The sequence below is a fragment of the Pithys albifrons genome, chromosome Z (genome assembly GCF_047495875.1).
Source record: "Pithys albifrons albifrons isolate INPA30051 chromosome Z, PitAlb_v1, whole genome shotgun sequence".
NCBI lineage: Eukaryota > Metazoa > Chordata > Aves > Passeriformes > Thamnophilidae > Pithys > Pithys albifrons.
This window is the reverse complement of record NC_092497.1, coordinates 65,761,009-65,782,486: the sequence shown is the minus strand read 5'-3', so window position 1 is coordinate 65,782,486 and position 21,478 is coordinate 65,761,009. Positions and strand designations below refer to the sequence as shown.

Here is a 21,478-nt window from a genome sequence, read left to right as displayed (position 1 = left end):
ATTTGATTTGATGTAGCCTTTGCTGTCCTTAGAGAAAGCTGTCGATCCCATTAATAGGGCTGTAATACAACCTACAACATCAGACTACCAGAGAAAGTCAAAAGATATTTTTAAGTCACCTGACACATGATTTTTTTTTTTATTTTTTTCTGGCTGTAAGACAATGAAAAATAGCTGTACTGAAATCAAACAAGGATTAAAGGTTTCTGACACATGCAGAGTAGTATTCTCATCTTGGTAGTTTTTGACTCTATTAAAAATGCACTAAATAACTTTGTAATTGGAAAATACTAAAATCAGTGATGCAATAAATACAAATTGAAGGCTGATAAATATGGTTTAAATTAATGAAGAGAAATGCATCCAGTAGAAGGATACATGAACACTCTTGATAATCTTTTTTTCTGGAATTTCTGTTCTCCCATGCTGATTGTTTTTTTCTTATTCTGTTTCTGTATACCTGTTTCATATACTATTTTCAATCACATTACTCTTCATTACTCTGTGAACTTCCAATCCTTGTAAAAGAATTAAGAACCCTCATGTGAAAATTAAGTAGGACAGACTTTGGTACTAACAGGAAGCTGAGATGGGTTGCAGAGCTTGGGAGGTTTCTAGGTTTTTCTCCTACTGTGGGATGGTGGAATTAATATGCTGGATGTTGATCTGATGTATATCAGCATATAACATTTCCACATAACAAATTCTTGATTTTTTTCTGCCTTTTTTTCTTAAGATATAAAGGGACTTTCCAACCTCTGTCAAGGGTAATGATGACATTTAAAGATCTGATAGTCCAAGGTTTTCAACTTGAATGACATCAGTGATGGGTCTAATCCAGAGGTTATTCAAGGAAAGATAGGAAAGGCCACAAAAGTTAAAGTCTTTCATCAATTTAATTCTCTTGCATTTCTACCTTAGAACTTAGCTCTAAATTCCTATTTACTGCTCAGTGAGATGTATTCAAAACTGAAGATCTTCCCACTGTAATGGATATAAATAAAAATACTGGTAAAATGTTGAATTACTTTTGGAATTCTGCTCTAAGAGGTTTTAGATAAGGAACTTCTAAGAACAATAACTGACCATTTTCTGTGCAACATCAATGTGACTTGACTGAGCTTTGGCAGTTTTATATTCATAAAAGACAACCCCAAGATAATGAGAACAGAAAATTGTGGTGTTTTTTTTTACTGGGGCTTGCACACCTGGCATATCTTCTAATTTTTTTAACTAGATCAAAATCTTAAGATATTAAAGAAATAATTATGGGATCAGAATGTCAAATTAGAACTTTAATTAAAATGAGTAAGCCAGCTAGTTATACAGGTTTTTAAAAGCACACACTGCCAAATTAGTGTTACTGTATTCATACTGCTTGTTTGATTTTTAGAAGAAGCAAATTCATAATTTGATCTCAGAGCCTATTGCTACAAGCAATATTCTTTTCCAGCTGAGCCACAGCTAACATGCATTTTATTCTTTTTATGTCTCTTTTATCATTTCAGTGTGTTCTTCCATGTGTTGCAAAGTACAGATGGTGAAATGCTTTAGGTCATACAACATAGTCAGTTAATTCTTTTGTGAACTGTGGTGCCAGCTAATCCCCATTTTTCAATTTCTGGTGTGTCCTGTGAAATCACTGCTTTTGTTTAATCATTATGCCTGAAACATGAAATGGCTGTTAAGAGTAAAAGTCAAAGAGATTGAGTCAAATTTTTCTTCCACGGACACCTGTGCACTTAATTGGCACCATCAATACAAAAATAAAGAAAAAAAATTTAACCGCTGTTTTACAAAGTGATAAAGTCTTTACAAATTTGAGAAATAAAGCTACAACAGACAGCTACAGAAAGTACAGAAGAGTACATACCCCAAACAGATGCTCAAATGTACTTTGTGGAAATTATAGTATAAAGAAAATAAGAAAGGAATCAGTGAGTTACAGAGAGGCAAACTATATTAGTAGCAGTGACAGATGGAGGAAATGTAGGTAGATGGTATTGCAGTAGATGTTCCAAAGTACTCTTTTGGCCCAAGACTAACTGTATAAAGAGTATTAATCTGGGAGAAGAATATGAGGAAGGAACTGTTCACCTCACTTAATTGCAGCACTGGTGAAGTAACCCAATTACAATAAAACAGTAAAACTGCTGACACAAATGTACAAATCCTGATATTGGGCTGCAATCAGATATTGTGCTTTTCAAATTGTAGCTTGGTATTGAAATATGAGATTCTGTGCTTTTCAAATGCATAGCCAGACAGAAGCTGAGTTTTTTCACAGTGTGCAGTGTCATGATTTGCTGTCTTTCGCTACTAAATGTTATGGTCAGTGGGTGGTGTTGAATCAGGGCATTTCTCCCAATATTGCTGTTTTGGGCTGAGCTGGCAAAACGCCAACTGCCCAAAGAACAGACTTAGCCTCTGGCTGAGAAAAGGCAGAAAGGGAAAAAAAAACCCTAAAACTAACTTTATGCTGAAACTAACTATGTGTATTTATACAGAAAAGAGAAAATTGAGAGAAAACTACAATATAACACACACTTACACAAGTTATATATATATATATATAAGAAGAAATAACCTCCCACTCCCAGTAAACACAAATTCTATCATTTTAACTACAAATCATTCTAGAGAAGTTAATTCCCCAGAGACAGACTTAAGCAGAGAGAAAAGTTAAGAGCAAACATTTTACTTCCCTAAGATAACATGATGGTGAACCAGTGCTCCGGGCTTGGGCCTCCCCAACCCTCCTGGGATGGCAGGCTTTTTCTTAAAAAAAAAGATTATGAAGAATCTTATTAATAAAGAGAGGGAAAAGAAATATGAGTTTTACGTTACCTTCTACTAAATAATTTACCTCCTATTTTTTTGGGCAGCAAATAAAAAGCCATTTGGCAAATGGCTGAAGGTACCTACAGGGAAACTCATGATTCTCATATTTTTTTAGCTAAACAGGCTGTTGTAAATTCTCATTTTTTTTCCCCAACCAACCATATATTTCATTGAACATTTAATTGTTGTGCTCACAAATATTAATGTTTCCATATATGTCTTCATAAATTAGTTACAGATTGCAATTACAATTGCAAATCATTATATTTCTTAGAATTCTCTTACCTCCATGCAATTATTTGGAATCTCTTCATCCATTTTCCATTTAATTTCTTTTGTTATTTTCTGCTTAGTAATTACTAAAATGTTCAGAGTAGTTTATAAACAAAAGTTCTAAGAGAAACATTCTTTAGTACTGGTCATAAATTTAAAATGTAAGATAATAATTTTTCAGGTTTTATTATCTGCTTCTATTTAATGCGTGACCTGAGTTTAATTCTTTGGTTATTTAATGAGATATGACCAGGAAAGCAAAATTATTTGATTATTTATTTTTACTTCAATGTCATTATTGCATTTTATTACTTAAAGCTTCTGAGTATTAAGTGCCATTTAAGAGTGGATATTGCTTACCTTGATTAAAAATTGCTTAGGCAAGAAGGAACAGACTGTCTTAGCCAGTATTCCTTGCCTAGTGCTCTCCCTACTAATAAGCCTAGACAGTTTATTTGGAAAGATGTATTTGTCTTTTAGTTATGTTCTAGAGTTGATGTTGATCAAGAGAAGGCAACTCTTCAGTTGAAAAAGTAAGGACGGTCATATTTTCAGTTTCTGGAAGTTCCTTATGATCAAACGACAGAAGCTACTCTGGTGGCACACTGTTCTACAAAGCAGCTGTCAATCAGGTAAGAAGTGCAACTGTGCTCTTACCTTCTGCAAAATTTTCAGAGGCCCTGTTTCTGATTCATGGAAACCTTAATCAAGTAAAAAGTAGAGGTGAGTTGCTCCTATTATTTATTTCAGCTTTTTTAAAAGATTAGCAAAGACAGAGTTGCATAATGGTATTTTGCAATTGGTAAACGTAACCACAGAAAAGATACATTTTAAATATTTGCACTTAGGCAGGCTAATATATTCGCACTGTTAGAGGATGGTAGTCTCTAATGTTCTTATCACAGCAGTAGTACACTAACAAGCTGGTCTTAATTAACTCAGTATCCAGTGGAAGATACACACTTCAGAGAAATCCATGGGTCGGAGGTATAGAGTTCTGTAAGAACAGATGTAGTATGAAACTATATAATTTGCAGAAGCTACTGCTATGAAAATCCCCTTGCTCTTACTTCATCAATATTTTCCATGCTCTCCTACGGGAGAATGTCTGTAAGGAGAGAATTATATGAAATAATGTGTCCTTTCTTTATCATCATTATGTTAAAAAACATCAAAGGAATTGTTAGTACCATCTGAGATTTCTCAGCTTTTCCCATCACTGTAAATTGTCATACCACTAGAATTGCAGATGGTGACCTATCGGCTATACTTTACATCCAAACAAAATGCAACACTGAAAATCATTAAATAAAGATTTAGGATTTCCTTTGCAAGTTTAGTCTAGTCTCTAGACATATGCATTAGAATATAATTTTAGAATATTTAAAGTCACTGTTTTCTCCCACATACCTTATTTAGCAAATAGGTAGTTATTTAACTTTTTTTTTCAGTGCTACACTCACTGTTATTCCTAATTCTGTCTCAGTTCTTTTCTCTGAGTCTTTGCCACTGGTCAGTTCCATCCTTCTTCTTCCACAGAAACCGTACTGACAGTGACTGTCATTTCCTATCAATCTATCAAGTAGATATCCCCAGCTGCATTTTTTGTCTGCTTGTTGCAGTCTGCCATTCATTCTCCACCTGAGTCAGGACTATGCCTTACCATGCTGCACCAAAGAACAAATTTCCGAATTAGCTGAGCTTCATTGTCACTTTATAGTCCTATAAAGATTCAAGGCATGTTAATGCATCACTGCAGTGAATCAAGGTTAATACCTGGCTCTTTAACCAGAGCGGCAGAATGGCTGTACAAATAATGTGCAATCCCTGAAGGATTCAGGGAATGTAAGTGAATGGCAAGTCATGGTCAGGTCATGTCAGCCCAAGGTGAAGCATGCTTACTGTGACTGGGATGTTCAGAGAAGGTATGACTGAGTCCTAAGAGGTCTCTACTAAGTGGATGTGAACCAGTTCTTTTAAAAAGCTTATGATTTAGCCATGTTTGGTAGTTTTATTTTCATGTTTTTAAACAGGAAGAGCAAAATATTTCTAATATCACAACTTGGACATTGCAACATCTAAATATTTTTCTAAGTTATATGTTAACTAAGATATTATGTAACATTAAAGTATTTATTCAGTTTTGATTTCAAAGACAGATTCTTCAGTGCTGATTCAGCCTTGTTCTGTGGTTATGAGATTACACAGATATGTTCATTATGAGTTCACAAAACATCAGATTTGCAAAATATGAAATTTTGCAAAATTGTAAATATTCTTCAAGAAGATAGAACTAACCTTTGTAGCTGCTAGTTGGTTACCATTTCCTTCACTCCGCTATACTCACTGTGCAGTCCTGCTTCCAACCTTGTACTGTCTGTGATACTCATCTCCTCTGATCCCTTGGCAGGTCAATAAAACTTATTTGCCCAAGAAAATCACTCCTGGTTTTAGACTGAACTTGGCATAACAAACCCTTATGTTGATTCAATCAGCAACTTAAATTTTATCTTCATTTATATGGACGAACCTGTGTATATGCAAGTGTAGTCAGACTATGACCAAACAAAATGCTTTAACTCATTATAGGCCATGTAGAACCTGACAGAAAGTATGTTTTGATGAAATTGCTCCCTGCATTTGCAGAACTGGTTTAAGTGATCTCTTAAATTCATAAATCATTACGGCTCTGGAAGCAGTAGCCCTCTTTAAGTAGATAGGACTCAGAAAAACCCCTAAGGAATTGCAGGATTTCTTTTTCTCAAATCTTTTGCTTTGGACTGCAAAGAGGAAAAAGGTATGTCCTTATTGGAGTTTCTGTGATTTATAAAGAGGAATTCATAAACCTTTACCTCATACAGAGCAGAGGAAAATGGCTTTTTATTGCTAGGCGACCTTGTTCAAATTCAAGAAAAGACGAAAACTCTGAAAGATGAGGAACCGTGACGTAATCTTGCAGTGACAGGAGGATTTCATTCAATGTTTTATATGCTAATGCTTGCTTTCATTAACATTTGTTAGTTTGGAAATCTAGACAGACACCTGGGATCTGAGAAATTTTTTTTAAGAAAATTTAAGATTTTGCTGATGCTGTCATCTCAGTAGTTTTTATTGGTGTGCTAGATGAAGGACAAACAAAGGTTATAATTCCATTTCTACTGCAAAAATAACAAAATCCTATGTATAAGCAGAAGGTAGTCATCTGAAAAAAACCAAAACAGTCTTTTAGAACTCCTGAATTTGCAAAATCTGCATCCTCTATTGCATAATACCTTTAACTCCTAGATAAGAATAAGAGAGGTCAGATGTTTATTTCCCAAAGAATATCTCTCAGTACCTTGTCGTCATGATACACCTGTTATGGTCAGCATTATACAGTTCTCTCTGTGTCAGAGATAACTTTTTTATTGCCTAATAAAACTAGATTAGCTAAGAGAAAGTATTGCAATACAATATCTATTATATGGGTATTCATAATAGATAGCTCCTCTGTTTACATAGCCAATGCCCTAATCATATGGCTATGTTCAGTATTTAAAAGCCAATGGACACAACTAACAAGATAAACGGTTTAACACATTCAATAGTAAGCAACTGAATTTCCATTCCAGGTCTGTAAAGCTTACCTTTGAACTAACATAAACAACAGCAAGTGAAAAAAAGAAAGACCAGAAAATGAACCACTCAGCAGTAAATAATTTGGACTTTGTAACAAATCTAGTGTAGACTCTTGGCCTTCTCCTTTGGAAGGCTTACAGAGAACATTGGTAGGCATTTGTAAGGATTGACAGTAATAACAAGGAAAAAAACCCCCAAAACAACTCCCCCCCCCTCTCCCCCCGCCCAAACTGATTGTAATCTGCCACTTTTCAGGAAGGAGAGATGTTTGCCATGTAGACATGGCCTCAGCTCCCTTGCTTGGCTACCTGTCACAGATGTCTGGAAGTTCAATTAGTCATAGCGTGAGGGAGCAAGCTGGCAGATGTAGATCAAATCAATGATGATTGGAATTAATTCCCTTTAACTCTTCTGTGTATATCCCTAACTACAAATATAAAAGGGGGAGAGGCACAAAAAAGTTTTGCTTTAGAGACTTTTGTTCAGAGGACTGGATTGTTCAGGGGTTTTTTAAATAATTTAAAGGCCTGTGAGCAAAGCCACCTGTAAAGAGTCCCCACCTAACTATACAGTTGTTACAGGAGAAAGCCAGGACACCAAATGTGCCTATAGAACCTACTGATCCTGACCAACCTCTCCCAAGGCATCACACACTGCTCATGAATCCAAGGTCCTCATTACACCTCAGCCCTAGACCCTCAGCTATCTTGCCATATACTGGTCTCCAGACTAGTCTGGCCCTGCTATCTGGATAGACCTCAAACTTACATAGTAGCTAGGTTTTCTCCTGAACAGGTCTCTCAGATGTCCATTGCCCACTGTCTTTAGCCCAGTCTGCTGAGTGGACTTCAGATTCAAGATAAAACTTTGTCTGCAGTCCTGTCTCTGGTCTCATCTGCTTTTTCTCCTGACTAAAGACTCTGGATGAAACTGGGTCATCTGTTGCCTAGGATTGTCAGTGGATCCTACCAGCAGCACCTGGCTCACACTGCTATGACCAGACCCTGGGAGACTCTGCTCTGGAGTCACCTTTTACTCCTGGAACACCTGATTTGAGGGAACAGCAGGACTTTGGTGCTTCCTGACAGAGGAAGTGAAGAAAACACACTAACACTTAGTACCATAAAAACCTTCAGATACTTGCTTTTTTCAGCCATTTGCTCACACAAGAAATGGATTTGGATGGGCTTTGCTCCAAGGTTAATATTCAGGGATACTTAAATGTATACCCAGTGAGTATCACCAGTTTGGTGAAGTCTCTGCTGACTGGAAAAGGGAAAGAATAACCTTAAAAAAAAAAAAAAACACAAAAAACCCCCCAAACCCAACAAAAACAAAATAAAGAATACCCAGGGAACTACAGGCTGGTCAGTTCCACCTCAGTGTCCAGCAAGTTCATGGAGCAGATCCTCCTGGGAACTATGTTAGGGCACATAAAAAACAGCCAACATGGCTTCCCTGAGGGCAAATTCTCCCTGACAAAGTTGGTGGCCTTATAGGATGGGGTTAGAGCACTGGTGGATAGGGAAAGAGCAACTAGACTTGTGCAAAGCTTTTTGACAGTGTCCTGCCCAGCATCCTTGTCCCTTAACTGGAAGGACATGAATTCAACGGATGGACCACTCAATGGATAAGGAATTGGCTGGATGGTCACACTCAAAGAGTTGTGGTCAACTGCTTGATGTCTAAGTAGAGACCAGTGACGATGACACTAAGCTGTGTGGTGCAGTCAACACACTGGTGGGCAGGAATGCCAACCAGAGTGACATGGCTTGAGAATTAGACCTGCATGAACCTCGTGAAGTTCAACAAGGTTCTGCACCTGGATCACGGAAATCCACAGTACAAATACAGGCTGGGCAGAGAATAAATTGAGAATAGCCCTGAGGAGAAATACTTGGGAATGTTGGTGGACAAGGAGCTGCATTGTTCTTAATGTTACAACAGCAATAGTACTTTAAAATCTTACTTGAAGCAAAGAATCATGTTACAAACTAAACATACTGTAGGGTGATGGCCCTGTTAAGGCCTGATGGGTTGAGGGAAATGCCTCAGCCCCCCTGGAGAGATGCACCAAGCAGACAATAAAGAGCTTTCAAACTGATAAGATTAACAAAAGATGGAGTGTTAAGACATAGCAGGGCCTTCTTTTGTGATATCTTCAAGGGCCCACCTCACCTCAGGGCATCATCATCACCCTCCCAAAAGATTGACTTAGCCACACAAACCATATGGAAGAAAAAATGGTATAAAAAGTGTTTGGAGTTTAAACTCCAGCAGAGAGGAGGAGGAGAGGGAAATATGCCAATGTCTCTGTGAGGGTAACTGCTGCAGCTCCTCTTGGAACAATGTAGGGATGAGGAGACCATGTGCTTTCTATTTTTTCTAACTTTACTTTCTTTACTTTCTTCCTTTCTCACTTTGATTCTTACTTTATGAGCATTTCTTTTACTAAATGTGTTTTGCTGCCTTAATGCTTATAACAGTAACTTGCTTCACACTTTGCTACTTTATATTGGTTATTGCTTTTTGCTATTCTCACTTTGCAACTAGTCAATATGTATGTGGATAAGAAGCAGCTCTGGTCTGCCCTTTTGTTTGGTGTTACAGAGAGAGTGGTGTGCAAGATATTTTATTGTCTTATGTTATTGAGAGAGTGTCTGGATGAATGTTTTGGGTGGCTGTGTTTTTAGTTAGCAGTTCTTTGTTGCCAGTTTCTGTCTGTTGTGAAAATGGGATACATTGCTGTATTGTAACTTGAGTTTAGTGTGTTTGTAAAATGTGTTTTGTGCTGGTTTCTTTTGGGGTCTTTTATTATCTGTTAAATACAATCTTGCAGCTGAACGTTATCACTGGCAAAGCAGAACCCACAATAACTGTCACATATTTGTATTAATAAATGTTATTTCGGGAGCTGTTGTGAGAAAAGTTCTTTTTTGGCTTAAGTGTGGCTTCACAATAGAAGTCAAAATCCCTTCCAACCTGTGTGCTGTCAGTTAAAAGACAGACAGTGTTGGGGAACACAAGGCTCTGATTGACTAGAAGCGCTTATTGCTAATAATTTTCTCCCTGGCTGAAGTGAAGCTTCACATCAGAGGTCAGAACCCCTTCCATCCTGCATGCTGTCAGTTAAAAGACAGACAGTGTTGGGTTCAGAAGGATCTGATTGTCTGGAAGCACTTATGGCTAATACCTTTTAATTAATACAGTTAAGATGAGAAATCTTTGCATTTCTGTCTCCCTCCTCCCTTTCACGTAACATATACAATGAAGAAAAAAAAATTGTGATAAAGATGTCTCAAATTAAAAGGCAGACATCTTTACAGTCCAAACTCATAAGCAAGAAAAACCATGGAGATGGTAATTTAAACTGCTATAAACTTTTTCTGTTGAGGAATTTCTACAGAACAGATCTTGCATAAGGACAGAAGTCAGCATTTATTGGAGTAAATCCATATTGATATTTGCATGATTTGTTTTGTTTTACTTGCTGCAATGTGTTCAACATTATGAGTGCTTTTCATTATTTTGAGGAGTAGATAGAAGAAGAAAGGTTTATAATATTACTGCTTTTGAAAAGTAAACTGTTATATTTATTCCACTAACAGTTTACGTGAGTTCAAGTGAATAAATCTGGGGGAAAAGCACATTGAGAATTACTGAACACAGAAAACCTAGGATGATAACTAATGGTAGAAATACTGCAGATTGGTATCAATACATCTTTTTGTCCTAGTCTTGTGTTTCTCCTTAGGTAGCTGTAGCTGGCTAGTGTCAGAAATAGGTTATTAATATAGAAAACACTGTAATCTGACCCAATCTCTATGTTCTACAACACAGTGGTGCAGAGGTGTATGAGACAGCATAGACTTCCAGCTGTGGGTTATAAGAGGGAAATGAAGTGAATCTTAAAAGAATACAACACAATTTCCTTATTCTGATAGTTTATGATTTTAAAAGAGCACCGAATGATAGTTCTAGCACCACCCATAAACCTGTAGCATTAGAACTGCTATACTTTTTTTAAAATAAATCATAACTGGAGTCAAGTCATTCATATAAAGTCAGATAATATCAGTGTTAAAAAGAGGACACATATAATGTCACTTTAATTATAAAGGTATAGGGCACTCTTCTCAGAGTCTTGTGGTTTATCTAACAAACTTGACATCCCTACCAGCTACATAGCAACTCACATATGCACCTCTGAGCTTTGCAAAAATAGCTGTAATAATTGCAAGACACTGTTTTGCAATCCTGTCCTCTCTTCCAGGAAACTTCCTTCTTTCTACTGATGAACATGCTGAAACAAAATCAGCTGTTGGCCATGTACTTTGAAGAGATAGATTTATTTGAAGCTGCAAGATTAGCTAGGTTTTGTTAATTTGACATCAAAGCACTATTCACATTTGATATCAAAATTTCATTTTCTATTGCATCTCTTGTTCAAGATCACTACTTTGCTTGTTAAAGCCATAATACAGTTTTCAGGAGGCAGCTAAAGAACTGGCTAACTGATCAAGCACATTAGCCAGGATTGTATCCCTACCACAGAGATTTCACATAGCCCATGCTAAGATGGAAGTCTGTGCTGAGTTTCTGAATAAGAAAGTATTGCAAACAAACCATGCTAGATGTGGTTCTTTCCAGATGAAGTAGGCATGCCTTGACATTAGTGCATGGTTCACTAGCGTATCTCTTCAATCTTCCTGCTCCAAAGCATAGTTTTGAAGTTGAACTAAACCAAAGGGTAGTTCTGGAAGAGGAAGAATTGTGGATAGACCATACCTGGTTTGGGATGCTTAGGATACTTCTGCCCTGCCTCCAGACTTCACTTCCTGTGGTACTATAGAGCAATATTAAACTCTGACCCCACATTAAAGAAACAATTCTGTCAAAGTTACCATATCAAGTGAGCTGCCCGTAATGGCTTATTTTGTGTGAAATATCATCCTAATACTACCTGCCAGAGAAAAGCGATGATTTTTTAGGAACACTCATTAATTGGACACATTCTGTAAGAATATTTGGGCAAAATCTGGAAATTGTTTCAAAAAGCTTTGAAATTGCTTTAAAAAGAAATTTATTTAGGTACAAATCCAAAACAAGAATTAAATTTTATTTTCATGTGTTTAATGTCTTTTTCTGATATTTCTATTTCACTCTTGTTATCTCAAATTAAAAGCCGTAGCAGAGTTTAATTTTCTTCATGTTACTATCATTTATAAAGAAGCAGTATGTACAAATAGAGGAGAAAAGCAAAACATAATTATGTTTTAATAGCAATCTGTTAAAGTCAGTATTGGATTTATATCACAAACCCTTGCAACAAACACCTTTGCAGTTTGAAGTGAGCTTCATCACAGTTTAGTATATTAATTTGGGGCTCTCTTATTGCGCAACCAAGGACTTGTGTCATTACTCCAAATACATACTGGTATAAATTGTGAGTGCGTCTATTCAAGCATAATGGAGTTGTTAGGGTAATTCAGATTACATCAGAGAAGTAATTCCATGTTTACTACAGCAGTAGAGAGCTTTCATTGAGTCAGTGATCTGTGGTACCAAGTAAATTTACTTTTATGTTCAGAAGAAGTGATCAGTTGTCTCACTGAATTCAGAAGACAGACAGTCCATCTGTGACACAATTAAGATGAAATCAACGTATATCTTGGGAATATTTTTTCATTCATTGCTATTCTATTTAAATGTCAGTGCACGTACATGTCCTCAACGCAGCTATACTCGGTTCTGTTTATAAACAGAGGTACAACTTGGCAACTATGCTGATACCCTCAGAGACACAGAACTGGAAGAGCTGGGAAAGTGGGTACCAGTTACTTCTCTGCTCTCCAAGTAACAACACCAGAAGTAAAAAAGTTCACACTCGCACACACAGACACACGGCAGTAACAGTGCCGCGACGTGCTGCTTCTCTTCAAGCTCGCCACTCGAAAGCAAGAACACGCTCTGCTGCAGAAACACAGAAACCTTTTCTCCTGTTCGAGCAAGGCTTTTGTGGACGCAAGCCGTCTTTCCTGGGAAAATGTTCCGCTGGGTGTGCGCAAGCAGGGAGGGACAACCAGCCTCGGCGGGCAGGGATGCTCGGCGGCTGTGCCGGGAGGGGTCAGGGCCGGGGGCGGGCGGGCAGGTGGCGGCGGGGCGGGCCGAGCGCGGCACCGCCCCCGGGTCCCATTGGCGCCGGTGGCGGGGGCCGCTCCGCGCCGCCCCGGCACACAAGTGCGAGCGCTGGGCGGCGGCGGGGGCTGCTCGGCGGGGCCATGCAGAGCTGCGGGCGCTTCTGGGGGCGGCTGGCGGCCTGCGGGGCGCCGCGGCACCTGCGGGCGGCAGCGGGGCAGCGCCGCTGGGGCGGCGGGGAGGCGGCGCGGTGCATTGAGCAGCTCCTGCCGCGGCACGATGACTTCTCCCGGCGGCACATCGGGCCGCGGGAGCAGGAGAAGCGGGAGATGCTGCGGACCGTCGGGGTGCAGGTAGGCGCCGTGCGGGGCGGCGCGGCCGGAGCCCTCCCGGTGCGGGCGCTGCTAACGACGGCGTGCGGTCGCCTCTTTGCAGAGCGTCGAGGAGCTGATGGACAAAACCATCCCGGCCAGCATCCGCCTCCGGAGGCCGCTGAGGATGGATGACCACGTCTGTAAGTGAGCGCATGGCCCGGGGTGCTCCCGGCGCTGCCCCCGCACTCCCGCGGCCCCTGCCGGCCGCCGAGAGGGAGGGCTGGGGGTGCACACCCCTTCCCCCACTGTCCCCGCTGAAACGTGTGGGCAGCACATCTTCCCACATAACTGCAGGATAAGTCTTAAATAAGCGTAGCAGCACTATCACCGACACTTCAGTCTTCGCCGACTAACTCGGTAGTGTAGTTCAGCAGCTGCATTTATTGCTCTCCTGGTGGAAATCAGTAGGAAAACGCGTGTAGCAGACAGAGGTTGCCTGAAAGTCCTTTTGGGAGCTCAGGTGCTACAGGGACTTCGTTTTGTCCCAAGAGCCTGACAGAGAGGGAAAAGTGTAGCGAAAAATCTACCCCTTAGTGTGGATTGTAACTTCAAATGGGCCACTGTCTTTTGTTCGTTCTTATGTGTCTGCAGGATTTCTTTGTTATTCCTCCCTCCTCCTCCCGGTAATAACCCGCATGTTTTAATAATGTTAAACCCCCGTGTATCTATTATGGATGCACAGTAGACTAGCATTTTGAATCTCTGATTGAGGGTTACAGGTAAACTGCAGAAATACAAAGCATTTGATCCAGCTATTGTGACACTACAATAATTCAGCAAATTGCTGTAGAAGACTTTGTGATTTGATAAGGTTTTAGGTACTAAGGTTTTTGAAAGTTAGCAAGCACAGCACAGAATTTCTACCTGCATAACTACAATCTTGAGAGAGATCTGTGAACTTCACGCTGAAAGTCCCATAAATGAAAGAAATGCTTAAAACTCCCCCTTGCTAAACAATTCCACTTAAACTAACAAAGCTCAATGGCCCCTGAGATAGGAGAGTCAATTACATCAGTATTAATTTTCTGTGGAGATCCTTTGCCTGATTTGTAGAAAACTTGATCCCTCTCGCTGGCACTTTCTCATTGCTCATCAGTGTGCTGTAATTTGAGTGTAAACTTCAGGCCTGCAGCTCCGGTGAGGTTCCCGGCCAGTTCAATCTGGTTACTCAGAGATGACATCACGCGCAAGAGGCAGTGCCACAATGAACAGCCAGGAATACTAGACCCTGAAAAGGCAGATTATAACCAGGGGGGATTCAACAGGGACTGAAAGTTTCTACTTCTAAAAAGTTTTATGAGTACAGTGGCATTTTATTTTTTAGTAACTTCTTATTGAAATAGGAAGAGACTGGGTAAAGAAGCGGAATTTAATCACCTTCTTCTGTCTTTATAACTGCTGAAATTATTGCTTGGCATATTTTCCTATGATTAATGTATTTTAATCAAGATACTCCCTGACTGACAAGTGATTTTCACTGACCCTCAAAGAAAAGAACTTTTTAGGTTATATTTTTTTGGTTTATAAGAGGGGTTAAATACAGTTAGTCACTAATAACTATATCTTAAAATCTTTTGTCTGGTTTTTTTTTTGAAATTTTGTAGTAGTATTTAATAAGATACTCTTAATACCAAAATACACATAAAAGTGATAAAGTACAGTTAGGCATTAAAATAGTTACACACTTCTGAAAACTAAACCAGGAGTGTCGACCTAAGTCAAAATCTTGATGCCTTGGTCTAATGCTGATTTGTGTAACAGTTTTGAAGTGGATGTCTTCTACGTAGCTGTGCATTAGTTGCTGTTCTGTTGTATGCAAGTTCTCACTGAGCAACAGGACCTCATTAACTAACAGTGTATTTAGTTCACTGGCATTTTGCTCCACTTGCTATGCTGTTCTTGTCCCCTTAGAGTAAGCTTTGAAAGAATGTGACCGTGATGCAGAGTCTTACGTTCCACAGCATGTAACAAAGAATTTTTAAAAGATATGCTTGCATGAGGTACAGAAAACATTTTTCAGCACATTGCTGCATTTTTCTTCTGCAGCCTGTGTGCTTAACTGTCTTTTGTAGTTCAATGTGTAGTTGTTTATCCCTGGTTTTCCACTACACTGGTAGCAGAAAACTCCAGAGCTTGCAAAAGAAAAGTTAAAAAGCTCAGCTTAAAGCTGTGCAATGTCACATTGACCCTCTTGTACCCAGGACTCTATAGACTGCTAGAGCTTGCTTCCTTGTTAATGTACTCTTGCAGAGAACGCTGTCCAGTCACCAGGGTGGGGTTTCCTATATGAGTATGATGCATCATTATTTCTCTGTCATATACCTGGTATTAAAGAGAAATAGCAAAATTGGTAAAGTGTCATGAAAATTGTATTCTAGTTCAAACATCTCTTTTTATTTGTATGAGGACAGTTTTGCTCCCACTGTCCCCCAGACTCACAGATAAAACAGAGAACAGGTCAAGGCAATTCAAAACGTATCACTCAATAACCTTCAGCATTTACAAAATTTCTAATACAGCAATTCCTAGTGGTGTAAATATATATTTCCACTGGTCTGTATAACTTGAGCAGCTGAATAAATTGGCTATGCTAGAGCTAGTGCTTTGTACTAACACACACAGCTGAGCTTATGCTGATGTCTCATTGAAGTCAGCGCTTACAAATAGAGTTAGACATGCAGTCCAAGAAAACCATGCACACGCTGTGATGTGAAAAGCCCATCAGGGTGAGTATCACATGTCTCTGCAATTATGCTTTGGGTTTTTGGAAAACTATAGCTTCAGACCTCTTTTCAGGTGCATACATTTGATGTGTATGCATATCTTCAAATTTTGATCAGGTGTGTCAATTGTATTACAGATCCTTCCATTGGTAATGTGACATAAAACATTGTCTGAAAGATTGAAAATTAGTCGATTGGGTGTATGCAATAGCAGTAAAAAAATTCAAAACAAGTTACAATGGATGCAGCTTGTGTTAAAGAGCTGTTTTAGATGCCATTGCATATTCCGCTGATAATAAATAAAACCTCTGATTGCAGTAGGAGCACCATCTTTTTGTACCTGTGTTGTCTTTCTTAGACATTTTATCACAGATGTACTCTTCAATGGAAGAAGCAAACTTCATTACTTCCCTGAAGGACATTTAAAAAATGTGTGCTGCCATGACCCCACTGACTGTTGTAAACCACCTGAACATGCCTCTGAAAGCCAGTAGAGGTAAACAGCAGAATGTCTGATTTCCACTAACAGTAAATTGCAGTCCTGTACCTCAGCTTAATTCTGGAAGAGGAGCTTTTTTTAGAGTTTGATTTTTTTGGCAGATATAGCTGAGGAAAAATGTAATTTCAGCATGTAACTTCTGTTCAGTCAATATTTACAACAAGGCTAGACATCTGTTTGATACTTAATTGTGATCAGCTGGTATTACAGAGCTTTTTTCCCAGTGTTACAATAAGTAAGCTTTTCTTTTGGTATTGAAGGTGCTTTAGCACACATATGTAGTGATTGACCCATTTGAAGTAAAAGAGCAGATTATCTTAAATAAGAGTAATCCTCTTTATTTTATCCCTAAAAACCTACTGTCTGTATCAGTCGTAGTTATCCCTGCAATGCTGCCATTGTGTGTCCATCTTTATGTAATGGGTAGGCTTTGTGCATATATTACGTATTTCGGCTTGGTAGTTCAGGATTTGAATTTTTAAAAAGTTTTTATTAAAGAATTTGTGTAATAGGTCTGCCATCATATTTTCTCCCAAATATTCCCAGTTACATTCTCAAATTTTAGAATTTATATCATTAGTTTCTGAAATCTGCGTGAGAATATAACTGGGTCTTCAGAGTAAATGTTAGAAGCAGTACTGCTCAGATGCAGTCATATTGTAATAAAGACTTTGTATCTTGAAATTTAACTTCTCTTTATGAAGTTGAATCTGCTTTAACTAGGATTTTGTATCTAAAATGCCAGTTAAAAATTAATTCTTGGTGAGTTTATAATGATCCACTAATGTCAGATTTTTAGTCATTTTGGATTCCTTGCTTCTGGAGTCCACACCATATGCTTTGGATGACCGTATCAGGGGTAATTTTTACCCTGCAGAGTGTTGCCACAGCCAGTGCAGCAATCTGCATTACCACTGCATCCACTTTGCTCCTCATGGTGCTTTTGGGTTGCTGCTCTTCTTTTGGAAGGCAGCAGGCCGTGGGGGTAGAGCAGAGAAAAGCCAGCATCTTGCTGGCACAGCCCGGGCAGTGTTGCTGCATCTTGTGGCATCCTCAGATTGCTTCTGCTGCCCAGGTGCTGGGCAAGTGCACATGGCCTGAGGGAAAGGAGGAGGAGGAGGCAGGGCAACAAACACTGTGGGCTTTCTGCCCATAGCTTTTCTTATGCCAGCTGTTCTGAAGATCTTGCTTCCTTGATCTCAGAAATTATTTTTTTAAGATATGACATACAGTGAATAAAATGATATCAAACAAATAGTCACCTCCCTTTTGTATTGTGGACTTCTTGTATTTTTTTCTCTTTCCCTCTCTCTCTTTCTCTGGAAGCATATTATTATTTTGCAAGTATCTCAAAAGTTCTAGGTGATCCTACTGTGCTAACCACAAAACCACTAACCGAAATAACAGCATTATCATTTTATGATCTGATAATTCACTCCCTCCTACTATTTTTGTGATACATTTTACCTTTGCTACCTGTAGGCGTTACAATCTGGAAGTGTCCTCACAGAACTACCGCTGGGACCCTCAGTGAATTTTCTCAATTTATAAGACAGCAGTATTGCAGAATCAGTACTTTATTCTGAGTACTGTCTTCAATCATAATTTCTAATGAGTTAATGAGGGTAATAAAGATCAACTGCAGTGACTTAGCTGGCAGTTTTATTTCTTGCTGAACAAGGTTCTTAAAGAATTTTTATTGTATATCCAATAAAAAGAATTCATTATAAGGGCATTTTAACCATTTTGTCTTACAAAACTGGAAACAAACAGCTGAATGTGATGGCCAGGGTTCAACCATTATTTAAGTACAGTAAATTTTTCCTTCTGTTTTATTTCTCGATTTTGCATATTGCTTCTTAATTTCACCCATTGCTGTGGAAAATGAAAAAAAGAAAAATCAGTAACAACCAAAAATCTCTCAGGTTGGTTTTTTTGAGTCCTATGTATTGAAATTTGTAGAAATCCTAGTCTTCATATGTTTTAATTTTAAAGAATGAATAAATTATTTAGAATAATACAACATTTCCACTACATGCTCCAAGTTATGTACTTTATATAGCAGGCAAAGTCTGTAATTTTCTGGGTTTGGTGACACTCTTGTAGACCAAAATGGAAACTTAACAATTTTGTTATGAAATTGAAAATTAATTTTTAAGCATACATAAGACCACTCTTGTTGTTTACATTCATCTGCCTTTACTATTTACAAAGTGATCCATAGTTAAGCACCTTTCACAAATATATGGAAATACACCAATGAAACCTAGGCTTGATGGAGTCGAAAATACTGACAGAGACATAGGCTCCTGTTCAGGCTGGTGGGGACCTGGGTCGGTCTGCAGCCTCAGCCCCTGCCCACAGCAGGCTCAGCTATGGCCTCAGACTATGCTCAGGACTTCACAGAACATGGACTCCCAAAGAGGGACACTCAGCTCCACCACTGGGCTCCCCTCATGGGCCCAGCTCTCCTTATTTCCAGCCTGAGCCTCTCACTCTCCTGCTCTTCATACATTGCTGTAGTAAGCCTGGCTGCATCTGCTGCATCCCCTCTTGCCAGTGCAGGGGATACTGATAATGGTTCTGTTGCCTTGCTCTCTGGTCTTTGGACTCCAGCATTTGTGATAATTTCTCTCACCTTTGCCTACATCAATTTTATTTGTATTCAGAACCCTATCACCATAAAGCAAACACTGCATTAATGAAATCTATGTGGACTTACCTTAGGTCAGAGGTAAGCCAGCCTGTATAGATAAATTAGGGACTATTGACTTCCCCTACTCTTGAGTGCAGTTACTTATGAACTTCCCAAAGATATGCTGTTATGAAGTACTTCAAGGCAATGTAGGGCATAGGGGAAGAAGCCTTCATCTCAAGTCTCTTTAAAGAGTCATGCCAAATGTGAGAGTTAAGTATTTGAACTGTACTACTGCCATTGCCTTCATAGTGACCAAGGAAACAGGGGAAGTGAGGTGAAGCAGGAGTGGAAGGAGTGTGCCCTCCAGCATTTCATTACCCTGACTAAAATTAGTTGTGTAATTATCTTAACAGGTAGCTCATTAAAATGTAATAATTAAAAGTCTATTTAGTGTTAGAATCCTCAATGCAGATTCTCTAGGTGAGATGTGGTTCTACTCTTAAGTATAATTACTACCTAAGCTGTTTGCAGTCTCACAAGGCTTTTGGCTTTGTGCCTTCAATGAGGTTGGAAGCAGGGTTATATCCAGAGTTCTCCAGCACGAGCTCAGTGGCTGCAGGTAGTTCACTACAGTTCCTAAGAAATGACACTGGAAGAAACACCAGTTGGGTGAACAATGGAAATGCTATCTGGCGTATTGTACAGTATTTGTGGTATGTGCTTACTGCAGAAATTCCACTCAGTGCATTTTTGTGTGTGACATTGAGCTAGTGAGTAAGTTAAATGAGAGCCAACTTCTGTATTCAACCACATTTGCAGTTAAACAAGGAAATTTGTTACCATTTCCAAGAAATCATTGATGTTTGAGTTATGCAAGAGTACAAGTGTCCCTCTAAAACTGCAACTACACGGTCTTTCATCAAACTTTCGGTTTGCAAGTGTTTAAACTCTCACTTAAAATAAACAAATGCATCTGTCTGGTATAAACTGTGTGGGAAGAGTATTGCGGGGTGGAGTTTTTCACTACACTTCAGATATTTTGCCCTGGACATTACTGACTTCAAGCCTAGTAAACATAGAACTCTTGAGTCTCCGGAAAAAAATAATTCACTGAAAATAAAAAAATCAATCTTTATACATTAGATCTAATGGTAACACTGAGTAAAAGGCAGAAAAGAAATGAACTTTTAATGAGACCTGAACATCAGTAAAAGTAACAACTGTCAAAGGTGTAACGTGACTGTGGAAGAAATGAATGGAAAACCACAAGATTTTTGAAAAGATTTAATCTTTGTACATGGAGTGCAATAGTAGCAATTTTAGTAAAAGGAATAAATAAGTGTTGAAATCAAAACTGAATTCTAATATCTTTGTTAGTGACTGCACTAGAAATTAATTCAAAACCTAGATAATCATTTGCCATCACATTCCAGAGAATTAACTGGTTTGACTTTATCCCTCTTGCTAGTGTAACTTACAGAGAGAAAATAAGTTTTGAGATATTTGAGGCCCAAGGTATTTTAAGTTTCACGATTTGTAGCCTTACATTACAAAGTCTGCTTTCCCAGGTGACTTGCAGAATGAATAGAACTTGGTGTAGCTGCTCTTACTCAGCAGACTCTGAGGTCAGAGTGCGGGAAGGAAGAAAAAAGGTCTGCTCCCCTGACCTAGGAGGATTGGTGTACAGTTCTGCCCAGGTCTGTTAGGTTGGGCAGACCTGTCTATGAATGATCTTAAGACAGTCTACTGACCCTGTCTCTGCATCCTCAACTACCAATACTTTTTGTAGATAGTGCTCTTTGTCAGATGTTGGGTGGTGTTACTTGTTGACTGCTAGGAATTGGTTGACTCAATGTGATTTTTGCACTGCCTTCAGGACACTGAGAAGTGTGTAGAAGCAAAAGAGTAAACTATGGCTAGGAGAAGGAGGAAGTGCAAATGCTTTCCTTCTGAATGCTGAAAAATCATTGTGTTGTAATGTCTTCAAACTAGATTGGCAGGCTTATTTAGAAGTTAATCTTGTATGGAATGTCTTAAGCTAGAAACACTCTATTAACACTTCTCTCTTTTTTATTATTAAACTGGTGAAACATTCTAAAATTGAATTAAAAGAGTTGTTCTGTTTTATCAGCTATTTAGGGAAAATGTGAGTAAAGTTCTTTAATAGAAATTATTCCTGGGTGCTTGGTGTGAGCCCAGGTTATGCAAATATGACTGTTAGAAACACTAAATGACAGTTGTGGATGGCTATGGCTTCATTCAGTGTTGATTCTGCAAGGTTTAGCTTATAAAAAGTGCACTCTGAGGTACATTTTAATGCATGTGTGAGATGGGTCTCTCCCAGGTTGAATGGCTATTGTGTTAGCCCAAGAAG

The 21,478-nt window shown here is 38.8% G+C and overlaps 1 protein-coding gene across 1 annotated transcript in view; it reads left to right on the top strand.

Moving 5' to 3' along the window:
• The first annotated feature begins 12,986 nt into the window (after window positions 1-12,986).
• The window catches only part of GLDC (glycine decarboxylase), a 43,056-nt gene continuing 34,564 nt past the window's right edge, over window positions 12,987-21,478 (top strand). The window contains exons 1-2 of the mRNA XM_071581327.1: window positions 12,987-13,223; window positions 13,306-13,384. Coding sequence (XP_071437428.1) covers window positions 13,014-13,223; window positions 13,306-13,384 — 289 coding nt within the window. The 5' untranslated portion in view covers window positions 12,987-13,013. The remainder of the gene's footprint in view (window positions 13,224-13,305; window positions 13,385-21,478) is intronic.